Source organism: Paramisgurnus dabryanus, chromosome 20, assembly GCF_030506205.2.
Source record: "Paramisgurnus dabryanus chromosome 20, PD_genome_1.1, whole genome shotgun sequence".
NCBI lineage: Eukaryota > Metazoa > Chordata > Actinopteri > Cypriniformes > Cobitidae > Paramisgurnus > Paramisgurnus dabryanus.
Window position 1 is genome coordinate 13,609,946 of NC_133356.1, and position 23,854 is coordinate 13,633,799.

The following is a 23,854-nucleotide window of genomic DNA, read 5'->3' on the forward strand; positions in this document are numbered from 1 at the left end:
CGTTTTTGTGGGTTGGCGTCTTCCTCCCTAGTCGAATTCTGATTTTGCTCCCACTGCCATCAAAAAACAAACGCAGTTTATATATTATGTGTACTTTTATTTAATAAGAACCACGCCCGTGGTGAGGAGGCGCGCGCACGCGGACAGTCCTCTAACCGGAATCTCGTTCTCCGTCCTAAATCCGTGCCAACCGCGAGCCGCACAGATACAGTGACGTCAGCTCTGAGACGCTGAACGAAACACATCAAGCCCACTGGCTCCGCTGCCGCGAGACGGGAAGCATCGTTCAGGATCGCCATATTACGCTTCACATCTTTGAATTTCAGAGAATTGTTCTCGTAAACCGACTGCGTTGTCATCTCTGCGTCTCTTACTACAAGCATGTCCGCTAATTCGAGCGACGGTCCGGGTCTGGATGGCCAATGGTTCGGAGAGGATGAGGAAAAGAACGGGATGTTTGGGAGCACAGGGCCCCGTTTCGACGAGATGCGGGACGACCTCCACGCAAAAAGCTGGGAACACGAGACGAACGCACCCAAGCAGCAATTACATTCCTTTGAAGGAAGCGGTGTTACCATGGAAACTGCATCTACAGGTAATTTTCTGCAAATACACGTATTTTTATTTTCCGGTGTATGTCTCTGTGGCGTCTGCTATCATCGCCGGGGATAAAAGAAGACCGTGATGAATTGAAGATGAAGAGACAGAACAGGCCATGGGTGTGACACTGTCTCTGCATACACAACCACGCAGTGCTCTAGGAAATAGGTTTTATTTTAAGCTATATAGTCAAACAAACTATACAGACATTAAAACAAACAAACATTTTATTCGGCTCTCTATTGTTTTTTTTTTATGAAGCAGAAATGGTTAAATAATGTTCTTTTAACTATAAAAGCCTATATAATAGACCCTGTCATGTGTTCATAAAGTCATCTGCTTATTTCTCATTTTCTCTGTTGTGCTGTTCTGTCTTGTCTGTCTTGCTCTTTGTCTTTCTCTTTGGCTTGCCTTACTGTGCATTACTGTTATGAATCATGGTGTGTGGCTCAATAACTAGGTACTGGACACGCCTCTGCTAAATGCTCTCATGTAGCACAACAGGACTAGGAAAACTTCAGTATGACAGTGCAGTGTTGGACTCTCAACAGCAATCCAAAGTCTGAAGGTTGTCTTCAATAAATCTATAGTCTGGTCTGGGTTTGCTGTTTCTGACCATAAAGGGATAGTTCACCTACCGCATGACTTACAAGCAATCCTCAATATATATATAATTATCTTTTTCAGATAAAAGAGTTGTATTATGTATTATTACTCAGTTATATTAGGGCTGCAGAATATATAATTTCAGCATAGACATCGCAGTGTGCACATCTGCAATAGTCACATTGCAGAAAGTCCAGAGCATTCATTTTAAAAGCAAAACTATTTTGGATGCTTTGCCAGTTTTGCAGTATATGAAACATTTCTCTGTAGAAAATCTGTGAGCTATACAAGAAATGCTAGGCAGAACTTAAAGAGCACCTATTGTCCGATTCACTTTTTAAAATTGACTTTGGTGTGTAAGTGGGTATTAGTACATGTTAATGATATTCAAAAGGTAAATACCCCAAAGTAAACGATGACACGAGTTATCGTCTCCAACGTAAATCTCTTTTCTTGGACTACAACAAACACACGGATTGTAGGCAACAGTTTACTTCCTGGGATTGGTGATGTAGAGAAGACTGATATTATCCTAATTCTTCCCGCTTCGGACTTACAGCCTGTAAGTTAACTTCTGTTAGCAACCGAATCTTTCAAACATGGTAAGGAGTGTCACGTTTCCAGCTGACATCAGAGATATTCAGACCAATCACAACGTACATATTAGCTGGCCAATCAGAGACACAGAGCTGTTCAAATCCGTGCGTTTGAGGAAGAGAGTGAAATCTGGAGCTACAAAAATTTACAGTTTGTGGAAAATAATATGTTTTTAACCATAAACCACGCAAACACATTGTGTTATACCAAATACTCAAAATGTCGTTGTTTTTCAGCAATGAAATAGGTGCTCTTTAATTCCAGAGCTTTTCAAGTAATCCACTATCGTACAGTCCTTATTAGAAAATGTCCTGGCTGTTCCAAGCTTTATAATTGTACTAAATGGTGCTTCTGATTTGAAGTCCAAAAAAGTCCATCCATCCTTTACAGAAGTATTCCACATGGCTCCAGTGGGTTAATAAAGGCCTAGGGCAATCGATGTGATTTTCTAAAAAAACACATTTTTAAAACTTTACAAACTAAAACAACTAGTTTCCGGTGATGACTGACGCGCACTCACATTTCCAGTGAAGGACGTAGCATAGTGACGAACACAGAATGCATCCCGGATAGACGCAAAGCAAAGAGCAAAGCATTTTAGGCCTAATAAAAATCTACAGTATAGCTAAAAAAAACTTGTATTACGTGGTTTTCCTGATTTTGAGACTTGACAGTTGTATAGTAAAAATCTATGTAAAGATTCTTTAAGATAATCATTGGTGTTTCACGTAAAACCGCACTGAAGAACATAACTTAATAAATCAAGACCGCATTTTCAATTGTGGTTAAAATGTTTTCTTAAGAAGTTTGTAAGAAACGTTTCATATATCAGACTTTTAAAGTTTTTTTCTCATGCTAATTCTCAGTTTCCGGTTCTGCAGGTGCATTTCGGTTCATTAAGCATCTGATTAAGTTGCCATTATAGCTCAAAGGGCTATTATTAGCTATAGGGAAGCTGGGCATGCACATATAGATGCATACGTCCATGCATTCTCTCACATGCTGAAATATTCATGAGCCAGGGCCTGAAATCTCTAATCTCCCCCTAGCTTTACCACACACGATACATACATAGGAACACAAGCCTTTCTCATCCCCCTATGGATCCAAGCCCAGCTACGCACATTGTCTTAAATTCATTCAAATGCTCTTTTACTCCCACCCTCTCTCTCTCCTTCCTGTCTTTCATGCTGTGTCATTTTGGGCCGTCTTTGGCTCAGTCTTTAGCAGTCTCCTTTCTTAAATAAACACAAGGAGGTCTATTTATAGGCTTTTGCGAGGGTCTTTCTTTCTACAGTAGCCGAGCCAGGGAGCTCACTGCTTTATAAATGACATGGACAAGCTTAATTCAAACAGCTCAACGTAACAGAAATGCTGCAACTTTGATCGCATCATCAATAACATTACTTACACATGCCAATATGTCCGCCATAATCTCCACATCACACTCTCTCTCTTTCTGACTGTCTCTCTTTGTCCGCCTGGCTAATACAGAGAAAACGACTAGACAAGGGAGAATGTTGGTTCACAAACTCACTCAGGCGAGACAGAGAGAGATCAACAAACAGTGCAGTGTGGTTGGAAAGGGAACATTCCTGCTGTCACTTTCTGTCAGATCATGCCAGAGCCACTCTGATAGTGTGTACTGGCAGGAATCTAGAAGTTTTTGTCAATATAGAAATGAACTTTTAATGTTGAAGGTTGTCAAACAATGCCAGCTAAAGGGTCTTCCCAGTATACCACCTGCCATTGGTCCATTAGTATGCCAATTCTGCTGCAATTACAGGAAAGTCTGAAAGGAAAACTAGTGGAGATGTCAGTGTCACAGGGTTTGTTGTCCAACTTTTTCATAATCCGCTTAAGACTTCACAGATTTCACAGAGAAACACAAGATGTTCCCAGATGGGATCCAGCACACAAGGACTAAACGAAGTATTATGTTGAATCTCATCTCTGTGGAAAGAATCACATTTGTTTCTGAAAAAAGACATCCTTTATTTCTCTTATGGCAATTCATGAAGTCATCCCATTGCATATTACCCCACGGTTTGGTTTGGGTCAGCTTACTTTTGTGAGCTTTTCTACTGGGTGCAGTACATAGTACCCGATACTTTTTTTTAGTCCCACCTCGGTAGGGGTTCCAAGTGACCCGAGCTGATACCAAAACGTGAAGCGAAAACACTGTAGATCCCTGATTGGTCGGAGAGAATCGTCACTACCAGCATCATCTCTAAAATGTAAGATTAGCTTTACCTTAGTGCTGGCTTGCGCTGTCTTGAGTAAACCTTTTGTCTTGTGTGCTCTGCAATAAGTTCCCAAACTCCCTTTTAGCAAAGAAAACATCCACAGGTTGAGAATCAGGAACACCATAACAATTTTTTTCCAAACTTGCAGTTTGTGGCGGCACATTCGTGACATGTATGTTCGCATATATGCTTAACTGCAACTTAAATGAGGCTCGGCAGAGCGCGTTGACTGACGCCACGGGTGTTTGTACAGAAACAAAGTGGTGGTCAATTTTAATTTTGTGGTGGACTGAGAAATAAATTAATGTATGGGAATGTACAACGACACTGACTTCTATGATGTTACAGCAGTAGGCAGTGCAAATATAACGACATGCCTATAATAGGGATGCGCGATAATTTGCATGCGATAGTCATTGCACATCTCGTCAGTGAAGCCGGTTCCTTGATTAGTTGTAAATCGCCATCACCTGCTTTCAGATGGAGCCGCATTTACTACACAAAGCCTTGGTTCACTGACAAGATGAGCACAGATTATCGCAGGGCCTATTATAAGTGAACTACGGCTTTGTGCAGTAAATGCGACTTCATCTGAAAGCAGGTTATGGCGATTTACTTCTAATCAAGGAACCGGATTCACTAACGAGATACTCAATGACTATCGCATGCAAATTATCGCGCATCCCTAGCCTATAATCCCTTCTCACTCTGAAGTATTACTAAACTCGATGGAAAAGCTAACCAAGCCAAAGTGAGGTGAGCTGACCCGACCTGACCCAAACCAAACTGTGGGGTAATATGCGATGGAAAAGCGCCATTACACTAATTTTTATATTTATTTGTTTTTCTAGTTGTACAACACTTATGATGCTCTTTCCTTCTGTACTACTGTTGTCTTTTGTTATCCCTATACTCTAACCTTCTCTCTCACTGGTTTTTTTCTCTTTCTAGGTGAATCTCTGTCTGACATGTTTATGAAGTCATCCCCAGGAGAAGGGGATCTGTACACCTCTCTTCTTTCCTCAAAGTCCCCTTCCAATCCCTTCAATGACGGTGCTTCTCTCTTCTCCACTGAGGGCAACCGTTCTCCACCTGCTCCCACTGGAACTGACTCCGGCATTGGCATGACCCCGGGTGACCCTTCAGATCACCAGACGACCCTGCAGGGTTCGCACAAGACAGACCATTACAGCTACATGGACATGGGTGATGACCTCTGTGATTTTGGCAATGCCAATAATAAGCAGCAGCCCTCTGTGGTTGGCTATGGAGATGATGACGAAGATGATGATGATGAAGACGACATTCAAGATTTCAAGCAGAAAACGCCGGAAAGTAAAGAGTCAAGCCATGACCCCTTTGATCTAGGGCGCTATTTGGAAAAGAGTCCACTTGGTTCTGAAGATGTTGAGGTGAAGGATAGTCCGGGATCGGCAGGTGGGGAGCACACATTTCCTTACGTGGAGGATCCTTCGGATGAAGAGATGGCCGATTTCCGTTCGTACCGCAGGATGGAAACACCACAGAGTGCCAGTCCAGTAAAAATCACGGTGACGACGGAGTCCCACGCTGCTGTGACCCAGCCAATGAGAGAGTCCCCACAAGGGAGCGTGGCTGAAAGAGAGAGTGTTCTCAGTTTTGGTCAGCCGGGTCTTCCCACAGTAACACTGTCAGAACCAGAGGATGACAGCGCGGCCTCGTCGGCTAGCCACTCCCCTAACCACTCCCCTACAGGTAGATCCTCCTACTTATAGCACACCTGCTATAGTATTTGAGTAACTCCTTAATTCCTCCTTAATTTTTGTCACACCGCATTAATCTCCTTCTTGTTGTCTTCCAGGTCGAGAGTCTCCATCTGATGTGTTGTTCCAGCCTGCAGGAATGAAGTCTGTGAGCTCCATCCAAGATTCCAGCAGCACCACCTATCATCCCAATGTTGCAGACGACCAAGATGTCAAGAGCTCACCCAAACCCTCCCCCACATGGGCTCAAGAGCTTCAAGGCAGTGAAGATGAATCTGGAGATTCAGAAATTGAGCAAGTTGCAGAAGAATCCGATTCACCAATGCACGACTTGACATCTAAGACTCCAACCGCAGGTGAATTCAGCCAATCAAGCAATCCATTTGAGCAGACCAGATACACATCTGTCAGTGATAAAGCTAGCGACCTGTTTGAAAAGCCTCAAATCAACAAGGTTAGTGCTAGTAACCCATTTGAGCCATCTGGAGGCACGAAGGTTAGTTTTGGTCAACCTGGCAACCCTCCGCTCTACAGTCTGTTGAGAGAAGAAAGAGAGGCGGAGCTTGACAGCGACCTGCTTATCGAATCGGCTTCTGAGGAGAGTCCCAAGAGGGAACAGGAATACTCTGCCCCAAAACTTCCTGAAACTTCTCCACTGACCTCAGACATCACTTTCTCTAAGCCCGTCAAAGCTTTCTGCGACTCAACCTCTCCTTTCATCGAACCCCCAGCTAGCACCTTGACAGTAAAAGAAGAAGAAGAAGAAGAAAAAGAAAAGGAGAAAGCAGTGCCTGTTGAGAAGCCCAAGCCACAACCAGAAGACAGCTGGTCCACTAAACCCAGGCCTGCAGTAATGGGAACATCTACAGTGCCTCAGGAGCAACACTCCGTTAAGGAGGAGGAGGAGATTAAAAGTAAAAGCAGTATTGAGAATGCTACAACAGAGAAAGATGCAGCTCTGCCCCCGTTCTTCCAGACCATCAACAGACAGAAAGGTAAGAGTTTCCAGCATTATCCATGCCATTTATTCACAGGTAGCTGTGCTTGTTTACACTGCACACTTATCTTTATACACTCTCATTCTGCAATGATGAAGTATCTACGTTGCTTGCATTAGTAACGTTTTAAAGGCAGGGTGCATGATTTTTGAAAAACACTTTGGAAAAGGGAGTCGGGCTGAGTACCAAAACACACTTGTAGCCAATCAGCAGTAATGGGTGTGTCTACTAAAAGACATTGTTGCCTGGGTTGCGTATGTGTGGGTCGGGTCTATCAAAATAAGGTCCAGATTCTATTGGGGTAGGGGGGTGTTTGTTTAGGTGATTTCAAATGTCAACATTGGCTTTCAGAGATCATGCACCCCGCCTTTAAGTGTCAACTACATAAAGAGACTTTCTGATACAGAAACTTAGATTAGATTGTATAAAGAACGGATGAACAACTGGAGATTTAGCTAGGATTTAGGAGACTATTATTTTGGAAATTTCATCTACTAACCTTCATTATTCATCAACTATTTTAAAGACTGATGTCACTTCTAACATTGCTGTTTAGAGTGGGTCTGGGTGAGGAATGTAGCTTGGACAGGGCTGTGATGTAGAAAATGTCCAGATGTGTGTGGTGATATGATGTTGTTGTACCATCATAACCAAGTGCCATCTGTAAACAGATTTACAATAACACTCTAAAACAACATGATGGATGAGATCTCTATTAAAAACTATAATGAATAAACACATGCCACACCCCTGTTTCTTGTCTACTGAAAAGGCCTAATGATAATGATTAATAAGATTGTTGGTATAATAGTTTGGAATGCAGATGGGTGTATGCACCCATTGTTGGTTTTTTACAAGCAAATGGGCCGATTTCGATTTCCGATTTTTTTTCTTTGTTTAAGCAACAGACGACAAGAATGAAAGAGTATTTGAACAAGATGTTTATTTGCTTATTCACAGGTCAAACTGGCTAAAATAATTGGCTAAAAAATATCGGTAGCTCTTTGAAATAAAGACAATTACATTTTAACCACAGATGCAACATAGGCTATATGTGGCATTAGCAGTTGTTTTAGTTTTAAAGAGCACCTATTACACTGTAAAAACAACGTTATTTGTGTATTTGGACAATACTATGTGTTGGGTGGTTTATTTTCCACATATCTACATTATTGTTGCTCCATAAATCCGTGACTTCTTCAAATGCTTTGAATTTGTACAAAGTTCATTGTTCTGAAAAGAGCAATTTCATCTGATTGGCCAGCTAATCTGTACCCGTCTGGTTGCTGATCACTTTGGAATCAAAAATGGATGGACAATTAGTGCGTCTTTAGTGCATCTTTTTATGTTATGCTTGTTTTCTCTGGATTTAATCTTGTATTTTTTTCATTGATTTCTTTAACAAAATCAAATTTTGTTATTTAAAAACAATACACAAAATAACAAAAATTCAAATGCACAAACTTACAAAATGAAAGCTCTACAGAAACATGACAATAATGTGCGCATGACCTCACAGATGTTACAGTATCGAGTCAGGAATATCTCTTTAAATCTGGCATTGATTTCTTTAACAAAATCAAATTTTGTTATTTAAAAACAATACACAAAATAACAAAAATTCAAATGCACAAACTTACAAAATGAAAGCTCTACAGAAACATGACAATAATGTGCGCATGACCTCACAGATGTTACAGTATCGAGTCAGGAATATCTCTTTAAATCTGGCATTGATTTCTTTAACAAAATCAAATTTTGTTATTTAAAAACAATACACAAAATAACAAAAATTCAAATGCACAAACTTACAAAATGAAAGCTCTACAGAAACATGACAATAATGTGCGCATGACCTCACAGATGTTACAGTATCGAGTCAGGAATATCTCTTTAAATCTGGCTTGTTTGGATTTAGTATGCAATTTAGCTCAGTGGTTTGGTTTCTTATATAAACTCATGATTTGAGTTGGGTGTAAAGTCTTTTAAGTCCACAGGTCTGTAAATGAAGAGAGATCATTATCATCACAGTTGAATGGTTTTATAATGGGTCTAATTAGAAAATCTTTCTTATGTCACAACGTGAAAAAAATTGAGAGGGTTTCCCTCCAGTGGAGATTTTACACATTGCATTGGTGCTTATTTACATAAATTTGCAATAACAGTTATTGTCAAATATATAGGTCATTGTTTTTGAATCTTGACAAAATAAGTTTTTTGTGGCTACATGTTTAAGTGGAATTTCAGTAAAAAATATTGATGTTTGTCATCATGGAAAAGTATATTGTCAGAAATGAAATAGCAGAATTGAAAAGAGTGAGATGAAAATGCTGTTTTTGCCATAGGTTTTTGCCTATTCACTTGATCCATTTGGCATTGAAACCTTTACATTGTAACAACAGATTAGATTGAATAGAGATGGAGAGGAATTAACTGTTTTAGATCCCATTATTTTCTCTGGTTTGAGCATTTTTAGAATGTTGTACACAAAATTTTGTAAAAAGTGCATGCACATATAATTAGGCCTGGGTGATATACCTAAACATTTGATATCTTTATATCTTTCGTTTTTGACAATACTCGAAAGATATCACATCGTTTTTGCTTTAGTATAATCAAATATGGTGATTTCTTTGACCCACCCTATAAAAGCATGATTTGGACTGAATATTTAAAATGTTTAGTGCACAAAAGAAAATAATACTACGATTAATTAAATGCAGCTAATAATACTATGCTGTCCCTGCACATATTTTGCTTAGTATCTATTTTGTGTCTATTTCAGACCATAACCACATTACTTGTAAATTCATTTAAGGAAATAATTCGTCATCCACTTCCTCTTTCTCCACTTGGGTCACTTGCTGATGTCATAGCCTACCAAGTTACGCTTTGCACTACTTGAGACGAAAATGGGGAAGAAAATTCTCTGTTTAAGCAAGACGATCTATATATATATATTTAATTTTACACAAAAACATTAAAGTTTTGTATATAAAGACACTGCAGTTAACTATAGATAAAACAACAGATCAGACTGATGTTGTGCATTGCATTTATAAACACATTTTTCTCGCATTGTTGTCATTGTCGAGCACGACTGAAGGTTCTGGAATGTTGGAAAAAAGAGGTCAACGCCTATTTAGTGCTTTATCCTTAAATGAACTGCAGAGGGCGATAAAGACCATTAGTTTCTACTGTATAACAAAAACTGACTGTTTTAATTTAAATACTTCTTTAGATATAGCCTACATATCAGTCTTTGTAAGAATCTAATAATAAATAAACCCGATCTTCATATTGTAACATTGAAAATGTTTATCTGCACCCTACACTGATTGTAATTTTGAGACAATCTGGATCACAGCACAGATCGGCCTGTTGCCATAGCAACACAGGAGGTAGGGAGCTTAAGCTGTGGAGAGCCATTTGGAGAACGATGCTATGGAAACCAAAGAGAAAGATGATGTAAATGAATAAGCAAAAACTGAAATCATTAAATACCAGATTCACTTCCACAATACCAAACATGCAAAATACATGCATTTACTGTTTCACTTATTGCTAAAACATTAGAACATACAGTGTATTAGATTATACACACTACAGGATCAGGGCCATTGTCAAATTCATCTAGTTTAGGCAAAACTACATTACCCACAATTCTATCCAAGGTTTTCTCTGTAACTGTAGGAAGGGTGTGACAAAAATATGCTGATCATAAATTCCACCCTTTATTTAGCTAACAACAATGGCATCCTTTACGACACTGAGGTCACATGACAGATGATTATGTTTATGTATAAGGTTGGTGGAGGGCAGGGTGGGGCCGCTTTAAAACCGTTCTCCCCCCTCACGCCCCAGGCACTGCATATGGTACGATCCGCTCTCTGCGGTTGAGGCTGCAGTGTTTACCATTTATACAGCATCTTCTCCCTTTCTCTCGCTCTTTCGGTCTGTGTTGTTCCACACGTCTCTTTCTCTTCCACCACTCTGTCTCTCTCTCTCTCTCTTCCTTTCATTTCTGTCCATTCATGCCGTTCAGACGTGTGAGATAGTGTGTGTCTGGAAGACATAAGATCAGCCAAGGGACAGCAGATTCCAGAAAACGGCGTGAGAAACGACAGTGGACGAGAGGAGAGACATGGATAAAGAAAAGAAAGCGTGCATCTGGAGCAGCTGGAGAGGGCAGGGTACAGCGTCCGTGTCTTTGTGTGTGTGTGTGGATATCAGTGTGTTAATTTTACTACGCAATCTGATGTATATTTTTGCTGTGCGTGTGTGTAATTGTTAGTCCTTTAGTTGCTGGTAGGTTTCATTTCTGTCTGCGCTGGTGGGACAAAAGAGAGGCAGCTGTTTGGGGAGGGGTGGGGTGGCAGGTGGTCTGTCTGTTTCAGCGATATGCTGATATGGGAACCCTGCTGTTTTGTTAAATGGTTGCTACGGCATTGAGTTTAGGTTGTTTTTATCAGAGTCGTATAATAATAGAGTTACGACACTCACATAGACGTCCGTTGTAAGAATGGAATGCGGAAGTAACAGCGTTTCATGTAGTGACCGGTAGTGACGCATAGTTCCAAACGCAGCACTGAAGCCCATTCATTTCAATGGCACCTGCTGGTAAATCGATGAAATTACCGTTTCTCTTTACATTTTCGGACATTTCATTAATATAGTCAACAGTGATATTTTATGAACTCTGCTGTAGGTAATGATTATCGTTAATAATAACTAGTAAAATTTTTATATTTTAATGAGTTGTGTATAATGTGTGAATAATATAGATTTAATGGTTTAAAATTGTATTACTGGTGGCCATCTACTTTATACTTATCTTTTTTATATATTACGAGTAACACTAGGGGGCAACAGCGACAAGCTAAATGCCTTATAAGAAAGTCACACTGCTTTGCTGCTATGTGTTTCTGTTTGGTAAGTAATACGAGTGATGTATCCTCGAAAATCATGTATGATTATATTAACATTTAATGTGTACTATAAATACAATTAAATATGAATTTAGTTTGTTTCTGTTATGCTTCACTGTTACAAATAACCGCGTTGGCGATCTTTTTTGTGATTTTAATATAGTAAAAGTGTAGGAATTATGTTTTTAGCAGATTGATAGCCATTTATATAGCCATATTTTGCTACAAAAATAAAAGATAAACTGTGTTGCTGTAGTTGGTATAGATAACCACAGTTATCTTTGTGTCACAATTAACTGTTTATCTTTATTAACTGATTTACTGTATTTCCATCACTCCCTAGTAAAAAAAACGTTATAAACATAGTAAGTATAGTGATCAATTCCCATTACAAGCTAATATTTACCTAAAATAGCTGAAAACCTATGCAAACAGATTGACAGCCCTGCTTGGTTTGGAACTGTAGAACGTTACATGAATCACGTGACCGCGCGGCGGCGAGATCAAAGCGTTTCGTAACTCTGTTATTATACGACTCTGGTTTTTATGTTTAATCGGGGTTGCAGGAGTGCTGGATGAGACTGTCACTATAGCAACCAGGTCACACCCATCCTGATTGATTACATCATTCTCTTCAACAGGCTGCCATGATAACTGGAGGAGATGTTTTCTAGACTGTACCAGTTGAATATGAGGCATATTTTTATGCTTGCTGAGAAAAAACATGTTGGGATGGTGTCTAAAAACACCCTCTAATAGAACTGCATTGTGGAAGTGTTGGAAGTTTGTTAAGCTATAGTATGTGTGGTTGTGTTAACATCTGAACCTGTTGTGAAAGATAAAATTCAACGCCATGGTATTGGACACCAGTTTTTTCCATGGATGTGTGTTTGGCCCTTTTTAAAATCCATGCAGGCACCACTAATAAATAACAAATAACGAACTCCAACATTTTTATTTTGTATTGGCTGTATTAGTATGACATTGCTTTTTCCCTGTAGGAGGGAAAAGTATGACATCACTATGAAATCATTTCTCCATATTTGATGATTCATAGCAAACCCCTCTGGGGTCTCTCTTTTTTGTCAGTTTTCTGATATACACTCAGAGAGACTTGCACAGACCAACACATACATATAAAACTTTAAGTGCTGCTGCATTTTTAAAACCACTCACAAGCTGAAGACCAATGCACCTTTCTCTTTAAAGAGCTGAGAGGATGTGGTCTTATCATTATTTTCTGTTCGGAAACCACTTATAGTATATCATTCATTAATATTAAATGTAATTAAATGGCTCATACATTTAATAATCACAAGAAGCTGTTACACCAAGTAAAACAAAATGTAAAAACATAAAAGTGATTTGCCTAAAGCAATATTACTTCTGCTTATTTGGTTCTGATCAGCTTGGCGCACCTTTTTTCTGTCACGTAATAGTTGTAACTAATCAATGAATGATACTAAGACCAAGAACAGTATTTCCTTTAGATTTAACTATATTCCTGTCATTCCTGTTTACCTCAGGAATTTCCAGGGCTGTATGTGTTTAAGCAAAGGTGAAGATGCCTTGTTTTGGATTCGATTCTGGCCTTTTAAATTTAAGCTTTTGTGAAAATAGGACTTTCACATTTTTATTCAAATTGATTTAAAGATGCATTGTGTATAGGATATCTTGACAGAAATGCAATATAATATAAATAACTATATTATCAGTGGTGTATAAAAACCTTACATTATGAACTGTATTGTTTTTATTACCTTAGGCCGCGGGTCCCCTTACATGAAAGTCGATGTCATATTACTCAAGTAGCCCCTAAACTCTTCTACAGGGCGCGTTTCTTCGCTATGTTTTCTCAGAAGACAACATGTTTGTCTCATTGGCGGCTAACATATGCGTTTTAAAATTAAGGGGTGAGCTGTTGGTTGCAATATCAGAATCCCAGCACAAGATGCCACTAAAATTTACACACACCATCTTTAAAGCAGTTATTGCAAAGACGCATGTCCCTCTGGAACAATTTGGGGTCTTGACTAAGAGTATGTGCTGGTCATATAGTATCATCAAGAAGTTGATTTATTTCACTAATTCCATTCAAAAAGTGAAACTTGCATATTATATTCATTCATTATACACAGACTGATATATTTCAAAAGGTTTATTTCTTTTATTTTTGATTATTATAACTGACAACTAAGGAAAATCCCAAATTCAGTATCTCAGAAAATTAGAATACTATGAAAAGGTTTAATTTTGAAGACACCTGGTGCCACACTCTAATCAACTAATTAACTCAAAACACATGCAAAGGCCTTTAAATGGTCGCTCAGTCTGGTTTTGTAGGCTACAAAATCATGAGGAAGACTGCTGACTCGACAGTTGTCCAAAAGATGACCATTGACACCTTGCACAAGGAGGGCAAGACACAAAAGGTCATTGCAAAAGAGGCTGGCTGTTCACAGAGTTCTGTGTCCAAGCACATTAATAAAGAGGCGAAGGGAAGGAAAAGATGTGGTAGAAAAAAGTGTACAAGCAATGGGGATAACTGCACCCTGGAGAGGATTGTGAAACAAAACCCATAAAAAATGTGGGAGAGATTCACAAAGAGTGAACTGCAGCTGGAGTCAGTGCTTCAAGAACCACTACGCACAGATGTATGCAAGACTGGGGTTTCAGCTGTCACATTCCTTGTGTCAAGCCACTCTTGAACAACAGACAGCGTCAGAAGCATCTCGCTTGTGGACTGCTGCTGAGTGGTCCAAAGTCATGATCTCTGATGAAAGTAAATTTTGCATTTCCTTTGGAAACCATGGTTCCAGAGTCTGGAGAAAGAGAGGCACACAATCCCCGTTGCTTGAGGTCCAGTGTAAAGTTACCACAGTCAGTGATGGTTTGGGGTGCAATGTCATCTGCTGGCGTTGGTCCACTGTGTTTTCTGAGGTCCAAGGTCAATGCAGCCATGTAACGCATGACGTTTTAGAGCACTTCCTGCTGTTGACCAACTTTATGGAGATGCAGATTTCATTTTCCAACAGGACTTGGAACCTACACACAGTGCCAAAGCTTCCAGTACCTGGTTTAAGGACCATGGTATCCCTGTTCTTAATTGGCCAGCAAACTCGCCTGACCTTAACCCCTATACAAAATATGGGGTATTGTGAAAAGCAAGATGCGATATGCCAGACCCAACAATGCAAACTGGGGTCTCATAACACCTGAGCAGTGCCACAGACTGATCGACTCCATGTCATAGGACTTCTGTACATGCTCATACTTTTCATTTTCATACTTTTCTTTGCATTGGTCTTAAGTAATATTCTTATTTTCTGAGATACTGAATTTGGGATTTACATTAGTTGTCATTTATAATCATCGAAATTAAAAGAAACAAACATTTGAAATGTATCAGTCTGTGTGGAATTAGTGAAATAACGAAACTTTTTGATGATATTCTAATTATATGACCAGCACCTGTAATGCGGATTGACATTTTAGTAGATCTCTACCCTTATGAACATTAACCATGATTTTACTATAATAAAAACATGGTTACTATAGTTAAACCGTAGTGTGTCTCGCTACAAAAAACATGGTTAAACCTTGGTTACAGAAATAAATCCAAGCTTTTATTAAAAACATGCAGCTGTCTGTCAGGGTTTATTCCTCGATTTTATTTTAACTCATTGCTAAGAGAAAATGATCAATTTTAGATAAAACACTGCACTCACCAGTGGACCTTTTTTACTCAGGCATCCAATCATAGACGTCAACCAACTGGCTCATACCAACCAACCAATACCAACCCTCATGGCTCATAGTACAACTGATAAACAAAACATTATAGAAGTGTTATAGTATAGCTGAAAACAACATTGCCAAGTGCCTATAGTCTGCGTTTTCAGAACAAAGCCTGGCATTTTCAGCCACGTTTTAACCCTTCAATGTACAAATGGCCTTCGCATTCCCATTACTTGCAAGTTATCTGAAATGTAAATGTCATGTGATTGACTTCCCTGAAGCTGCACGACCAATGACATCGAATAGCCATAAGTACAGAAGTTGCTACCTAGGCCACTTTAACCGGCCAAACCTTGACCCCCTTGTTCCCAATATAGGGCTTCCCCATGGCCATGACCTTTTACTCGGGAAGTGAAATGCTATCGTGTTGGCATGGCTGCCATGCTGGATGTGGATCTCTGGTACTATAATTACACACCGACATTTGAACACTAGCGTGCACACTTACACAATTACCCCCCTTGCCGCCTTCTTATTTTAAGCTGGCCCCCTAAGCAATGTGTGTAAGAAACTGGAACACTGTATCTATAGCAACCGCTGCTGCCCCCTTTCTTTATCACCTCAAATATACACACGATATGAAACACACCTCCTATGTGGATATATTAGGCTCTGTGAATGGTTTTACACATCTATGACAAACATTGTGTATTTGAGTGAGTGTTTGTGTGCATTTGTATTGGCTGTACCATTTGTCACCTGGTATGCTGTTCTTAAGCCTGTGTCTGTATATGTTCCTCCATTCTTGAATAGCCAATGGTAGTATGAGCCAGCCCCCCTCCCTCTTATTCTCATTCTCTCTCTCCTTTTGTGTGCATTCCCACTCACTTTCTCTCTTTTTCTCACTGTCTGCAGACATGGCAGCTTCAGGTCAGTATCTATCTTCTGTTAACTTGAGTGATTTACCATTAGAAGTCTGATATATGTGCTGTAGTGGTTCATATAGTTGAGATTGTATATTACTGTACGTTTTTAAACAATGATGTTGTTATTGTACATGGTCTAAAATAATTGTAGTAGATAAAGCAGTATGGCAGCTGTGTGTGTGAAGTAATAAGTTTTAATTTGTGTAAAAATACCATTTGAGGAAATGTATGACAACTGAAAGGTTGTTTTTGTGATTATATTAACCTTACAGTTCTTTAATGTTGTCAATGAGAATTAGAAAAAGGTGTTGTGTAGGCTGTATGCAATTTTTAAAAGTAATGATCAGTTCAATCTTTCTGGTCTTCTGCTAGCTTTATCTTAGACTTGGTTTCAAAATCCCAGATAAAAATGGCCGATATTTCTGCCCTCCTCTAAGCTCTGCCAGGCTAAATTTAGCCCCGTTGGACCGGTGGGAGACTCTCACATGGGACTAAAGATGTCGTGCGTGCACACACCAGACCAGTTTCTGTGAGTGTGTGCGTAACAGCTTTACAAAGCAGAAACTGTGCGTGTAAAATTCATATCAGCTACAATGAGCTCTCGGTTGCCGTAGAGACTAAAGAGATGATTCAGAGTTGGTTCTCATGGCAACAGTTTTACTTGTGTCCTTTTATTATATTTAGGACAAAACTAGAAAGATAAAGAAAGCTGTAAGATCAGACATACCTTTTTATGTACCTGGCTTACCTAAAAGTCTTAGAAGACTAACTTGTAGGACTAGTCTAAGCAGGTTATGCAACCAAACACCTGGTTTATCATCCCACACACCTGTGCCACACTGCGATACGATCTTCCATTTCACATTTTTGGATTGAATCTGCTTTGTATGGAATTAGGGAAGTGCAAAACTACACATTTAAATTAAACCAAAAAACGGTTGGTCACCCAAAAATGAAAATTCTGTTATCATTTATACGCCCTCAGGGCTCCAGACTGTCACCAAATGGTGGCATTTTGCCACCACTGAATTTTACATCGTTGCACATGTGCGACCAGTAAATTTGACCTTTTTTTCTGATGTGACAGTGAATTTGAAACAGCACATTGTACTGTCTGCATCTATCATCAAAGTATTTATTAGGTATACAGTGGAAATTTGTAGAAATGTAATTATTTGGTTAGCATGTTGATTTACGTGTGCGCCCCTAAAATTTTCAGTTGGGGGCCACTGTGCTCCTAGTGAAAAAAGTTAGTCTGGAGCCCTGACCCTCATGTTTTTACAAACCTGTATCCATTTCTTTGTTCTGCTATACACAAAGGAAGATTTTAATAATCAAGCAGAAAACGAAAGCACCATTCACTTCCATGATACATAAAAATGCTACTATGGTAGTCAATGGTGCTCAAAAACGTTTTGCTTATGAACATTGCTCAAAATATCTTCCTTTGTGTTCAGCAGAACAAAGAAACGAATACAGGTTTGTAACAACACGAGGGTGAGTAAATGACAGAATTTTCATATTTGAGTGAAATATCCCTTTAAGGCGGCAATGAACACCTAGGCTTATTTCTGTGATTTCTGACACAAACCTAGATTTAAAAATTTGTTTTATAGCTCTGGAGGTTTGAAGGATGCACGTCTGGTGTGGTATAGGCTATAGCCTGTATGTTTAGGTTGCCAAGCAAAAGACCTCAGGTTTAAACTTTGTGAAGAGGGTCATTTTTGGCTCTCTCTCGCCCTTGAGCAAGACACTCAACTCAAACGGTTGCTCCAAGTGGATTGTCCCTGTAATCTAAGATGGTGCCATTGTAGAATCCATCATGCTACATGAATACATCCTACCACATGCTAAACTAATATAGCAGACTCAGTCTATGATAAGCTGAAGTCTCATAGGTTACGGTGTTTGTACTGATTACATGGCTATTTGAGCTCTCTTTCTCAACACCTAGTATGCTGTGTGTGCACAGATGGTTAGGGTTTGAGTACGGTGCTGTGAGAGGTAGACAGGTGCAAACTGATAGCCCCAAGGTTAAACAGCAGAATTCATACAATACTAGAGAACTAGAAAATATAAGGGTATTTTTTGATAAAGTTTTGAAGAACTTGATTTATAAGACTTTTTTTTATTTTTGAGTCAAATCACATTTTTAATGTTGCATGCATTGTCAGTTCAAGTTTACTAAATTTGTATATTTCTTAAAGGACCAGTGTGTAGATTTTTAGCGGCATCTAGTGGTGAGACTGTGAATTGCAACCAACGGCTCAGTCCACAGCTCACCCCTCCTTTTCGAAACGCATAAAGAAGCTACGGTAGCCCCCACAGGACAAACATGTCATTATCTGAGGCAACTTTGTGACAAAACGCGCTCTATTCATGAATATCATCTGACGTCACTCAAATCTCAAACTTGTCTTCCGCCATTTTGAGTAGCTGAAGTGGTCGCAAAAGAACTAGAAGCTATGCCTTCAATATGTGGTCAAAATTGCTATTTGTACAACACTAACGGTGCATTCCCACCAGCTGCGATAGAGGCGGCATAAATGCGCCATTTACGCGTAGTCGGAAGCTTGAACATATGAGTTGACTCGCTTCCTTTCGCGCACAAAATTCTAGTCATTCGAAACATTCACACGGAAATTCGTATCATGGGAGGGGCTTCTGCCACTCCGCTCGCTTCCTGTAATCACGTCACTAAAATAGTGGTAGTTCGGTAGCATCAGGGATCGAAAAGGCATCACACCCTAACCAAGATATTTTTTTATAAGTAGCATTTACTGGTACTCGGTAGGTACTCAACATGGCGACAGGCAACTGGGATGACGTAAACTGTAATATGACATTTTCTAATCTCCCTTTCATTCTGTTTCCCTCTCTCTCCAGTGGTAGATCTGGTACACTGGCGGGATGTGAAGCAGTCTGGACTGGTGTTCGGTAGCGTGTTACTGCTGCTGTTCTCTTTAACCCAGTTCAGCGTGGTGAGCGTTATTGCATACCTTGGTCTAGCTATCCTCTCTGCCACCGTCAGCTTCCGAATCTACAAATCCGTCCTGCAGGCAGTGCAGAAAACCGACGAGGGACACCCATTCAAGTTAGTAAAACCCTTAGCTCGGGGGTCTCCAATTCTGCTTCATCTAATCCAACACACCTGTCTGCAATATTCAAGTAATGTTAAAGAGCTCTACTGCCTGGTTCAGATGTGTCTGGTTAGGGTGGAAGATAAACCCAGCCCCTTTACATTTGAGATTTGTGCACTGAATAACCACCACGGCTACTTTTTTTTACAGGGCATATCTGGAGGTGGATATCGCTCTCTCTGCAGATCAGATCAGTAGGTATGTGGATAAAACTCAACTGTATGTCAACACCACCATGAAGGAGCTTCGCAGGCTCTTCCTTGTTCAGGATCTGGTTGACTCCATAAAGGTAAAAACTAAACCCCATAACATTTGTTTTGAGAATGTTACTTTCTCCAATGTTTTTAATATTAAAATAAAGAGCATTGTGGTTTTCAGGTAATCTTGAGTACAGTGCAGTCAGGGTGTAATGGTTTCTGTGGAAATAGTTTCTGAATTCATTTGTCCTAGCCAAAGTCTCACCTAATTCAGCATCAAAGTTTGATTTCAACTTTGGTCCAAGAAAATTTCCATAAAAATTGTCAGAGAGCCTTCTGTGTCAACAGAAACGCATCCCGTAAATGTTCTGGGATCACTTCCGTAAAGAGGACCTAGTAACATTGCTGTAAAGGACTATATACACCTCAACGTTTGCATTTTACGAGACGTTTTTCTGCCTTACACCCTTAGCGATTTTCAGTGGCGATAAGCTAGGGGAAATGAAACTAACCATCGAATCCCATTTGATCTGAAATTTCTCTACATAACAACTCCCTCTTATCACGATTTTAATAGTCGCTGTCGCGTTTATCATAAAGCTCTTTGTTTTCAAAAAACCAGTGAGACCAGCAGCTGTACATTCATCTTGCCTCGATGCATCTTCTTGGTCTGTGTTGACCTCTTTGACGTGGTATGCTCTGTTTTGTGCTTGAGCGCCACCAAGTCGTGTTTTACTGGAACTTCAGCAGCTTCAGGCATGTGAACAAAAGCGCCAATCTCATTGGTCGGCCAGTTTTTAACATGGCGCGTCAAACAACGACACCAAGGCGTTTTTATAAAATTGACGCTTTTACGCCTCCCATTTAATGCGTCCGTGTGCTCGCACACATTGGCACACTTTGTTTAGTCACAAGGCTTTAAATGTCAGCGTTAAGCGCGCATGTGATAATCATGTGGGTGTGTAAACTCCTTGACATTTACAGAAAACAAGAGAAAGAAACAATTCCGTAAGAGGCGTGCCATAGTGAGGACACGCGTGTCATTGCAACAAGACGTTTATGGTTCAGCATATGGATTTAAACACATATCAACAATTACCACGAGAAATGTTGTCAAAATGCCTGAAGCAGAGATCAGGGAGCTCATCACTATCCGTGCTGAAGCTGAGATCATTCACCAGCATGACAGAACAGCGCATCACATAAACATAATAAAATGTTGTACCTTTTGAGGAACATAACTGTTCCTTAAGGATCTATTGTGTACCTTTAAAGGCACAGGTAACTGTTTTGTACCCCTAAAATTTAACTGGTACAAAATTGTTCCTTAAGGTACACAATTGGTCCTTAGGGTATAATATTGTACCCCATAAGGTACAACATTTCAATGTGTTGTATACCCATAAAGGTACAAAAAGATACCTTTTAGGGTACCACCCCAGCGACAGAAAAAGGAACAACTTTGTACCTTTTTTCTGACAGTGCCCAGTGCAAAACTTAATGTGGACTTACTGGAGGTATGTGTGTGAATGCACGCACAGATTCCAAAAAATCTTTGGCAGTGTGAATGAACTAAATATCAAACGATCCCGGACAAATCCCAGATGCATTTTCTGTGTATTTTCCGTAATTTCTGTGTGAAAACTGCCATGTTTGACATGGTCTTAAAGCCCGGTATACAATGTGCGATTTTAAATAGTGCTTTAGGATTGTTGCTCGCCACACTGTGCAAACAAGATCGTACAAGATCTCAGTTTCCATCAATGTCAGACTGTACGAGTTAAAAAAAAAAAAAAAAAAAAAAAAAAAAAAAAAAAAAATCGGACGCACGCTAACAAACACGTCCGTAGTTTTATGACATTAATCAGCGATGGGTGGCCGAACACACGCTGAAGCGAAGGCTAGCAAACCGAAACAACATCTAGCGTTAAATTTTAATTATGACTTGTCTCGAGCATAAAAGAAGAAAAAACGAAGGAGACGAGTACCTGACATTTGTATTTCCAGCGCATTTTCTCTACAGGTTGATTACTTTTCATCCTATCATCATCTGAAAGCTAAATAAATAATTAATTTAATTTTTAAGATACTATTAAATAAAACTATTTAAATATCTGGAATCAGGGTCCTTATCAATAAACATTTTTTATATTTATGGTAGGAAATGTACAAAATATCTTTAAGGAACACAATCTTTTCTTAATATCCTAATGATAATTTTGCATAAAAATGGGTAATTTTGACCCATACAATGTTTTGTTGACTACTGCAACAAATTTACCAGTGCAACTTATGATGACTTTTTGTGGTTTTGTTGTTCAAGGTCACAAAAATTTTCCAAATTGAATCAAATGGATTTATGAAGGATTTACACAAAAATCCTTCTGATTGTGTTTCATGGACACTGAATGAAAAATAAACTTGTGTTTGTTCAGTTTGCAGTTTTGATGTGGTTGTTGACCTATGTGGGAGCTTTGTTTAATGGCCTGACCCTGCTTATTCTGGGTAAGAATTTGGCATAAACACACAATACTCACAACACTTCCCACATTTAATGTTGTTGGTATATAAAATGCCATTCCATAATATTAAAAAGCATTTTTTTTAAAACAATGTTAAGGTTTCTGGTGGTTTGATTTTGATCTATATTTCAAGTACACACTCGCAAAATCCACACTAGAATGTTTTGTCACAGTGCTCCAGGTCAGGGCGTTATAAACTTGAACAACTGTATTCAAATGAGCAACATTGTGAAACCTAGCCAACTACGCTCTCTCGTCCTGACTTTTTTTATCCTCTTTCTCTTTAGCTGTGATCTCCATGTTCAGCGTCCCAGTGGTTTACGAGAAATACCAAGTAAACATAAAAACTTCCCACATTCATGTTTTCCTTTTATAATGTGTGTGGTGAATTCTCACTTTTCTTTGGTTTCTTTCAGACGCAGATTGATCAGTATTTAGGCCTGGTGCGTTCCCAGGTTAACTCAATAATGGGAAAGTGAGTGCTGGTTTAAACTGCCTTACCCTAAAACTATATCGGGCTTGAATGAATTTGGTTTAAAATTAAATTTGTCTTGTTTCACAGAATTAGAGAAAAGGTTCCCGGGGCCAAGAAGAAGGAATAAACTCTTCGCTTCTGCACGACTGTAAACACTATAGCCAGTAACACTACTACAGTAAAAACTTCAAGCCAGCACTGAAGGACCCCAACTACACAGGCGGCCAATGTATCACCTCACAAATGAAAAATCGCAGACAGAAAAATTGTCGTTACTATAAAGGCATTGATTAAAATGCTTACCGTTGACAGTCACAGATGTACAGTAGTCCTGCACTAACAGCTAACACTGATTTCACAAACACACATTTTGGGAAATCATAGATCTTATAGATATACTAGAAGAACACAACACTCTCCTCTCTTTCATTGCTTCTGATTTAAATGCATGAAGTCCCGTCTTGAGTAAATATTTGCTATTTCTACAGTGCTGTTCCTCTTTGCTTTATTTTACATTGCATATTTCCTGCTGTACAATGTGACTCAAAGATGAAGCTCATGCCTGTCATATAATCTCCTGCTGCCATATCGATAAATCGCTTCAGTTTGCCATCACCGTTAAAGTGGCTCTGTGTACAGACATACTTATTAATATCAAGTTGAATTTAGTGATTTTAATTTTTTGTTTTTTCCTGTGTATTTGAGCACAATGATAATTTAAATATGTTATTACTAAATGTGGTAACTGTAATATTTGCAAACCTGTAGGGACACGTGTAGGTGTTTGAAGAAAAGCTTTGTGGTGCTTTTGTTAGGGCACTTAATGGTCAGACTGCAGAACAACTTCAGCTGTACTAAACTCTGTCTGCCTTTGTACGATGTTCAGTGTTCGATTATTTTAAACTATTTGCACTCTGTATTTAATTGATGAATGAGAAAAATAAATGTTCCTTAATGTAAGAAGTGTGCTAGTGTGGTTTTACATTCACATTACACTTATGCATTTAGCAGGTTTTATCCACTGCGACTTGTGGTTTGGTAACACTTTACAATAAGGTTTTATTTGTTAACAATTACAGTAGCTAAAATAAATTAATTATGAACAATACTTCTACAGCATGTATTAATCTATTTATAAA

The 23,854-nt window shown here is 39.2% G+C and overlaps 1 protein-coding gene across 4 annotated transcripts; it reads left to right on the top strand.

The window, feature by feature from the left end:
• Nucleotides 1-234: 234 nt before the first annotated feature.
• rtn1a (reticulon 1a) lies at nucleotides 235-23,678 on the top strand. 4 transcript variants are annotated; one of them, XM_065296520.2, is made up of 10 exons: nucleotides 235-595; nucleotides 5,001-5,783; nucleotides 5,890-6,786; nucleotides 16,371-16,385; nucleotides 19,268-19,475; nucleotides 19,672-19,810; nucleotides 22,154-22,223; nucleotides 22,528-22,574; nucleotides 22,657-22,715; nucleotides 22,803-23,678. In XM_065296520.2, the coding sequence occupies exons 1-10, from the start codon at nucleotides 382-384 to the stop codon at nucleotides 22,840-22,842; spliced, it is 2,472 nt and encodes an 823-aa protein (XP_065152592.1). In that variant the 5' UTR covers nucleotides 235-381; the 3' UTR covers nucleotides 22,843-23,678. The 4 variants fall into 4 exon arrangements, with proteins under 4 accessions (XP_065152592.1, XP_065152593.1, XP_065152594.1 ...); XM_065296521.2 differs by lacking the exon at nucleotides 16,371-16,385; XM_065296522.2 differs by lacking the exons at nucleotides 235-595; nucleotides 5,001-5,783; nucleotides 5,890-6,786 and adding an exon at nucleotides 10,655-10,982.
• Nucleotides 23,679-23,854: the final 176 nt, after the last annotated feature.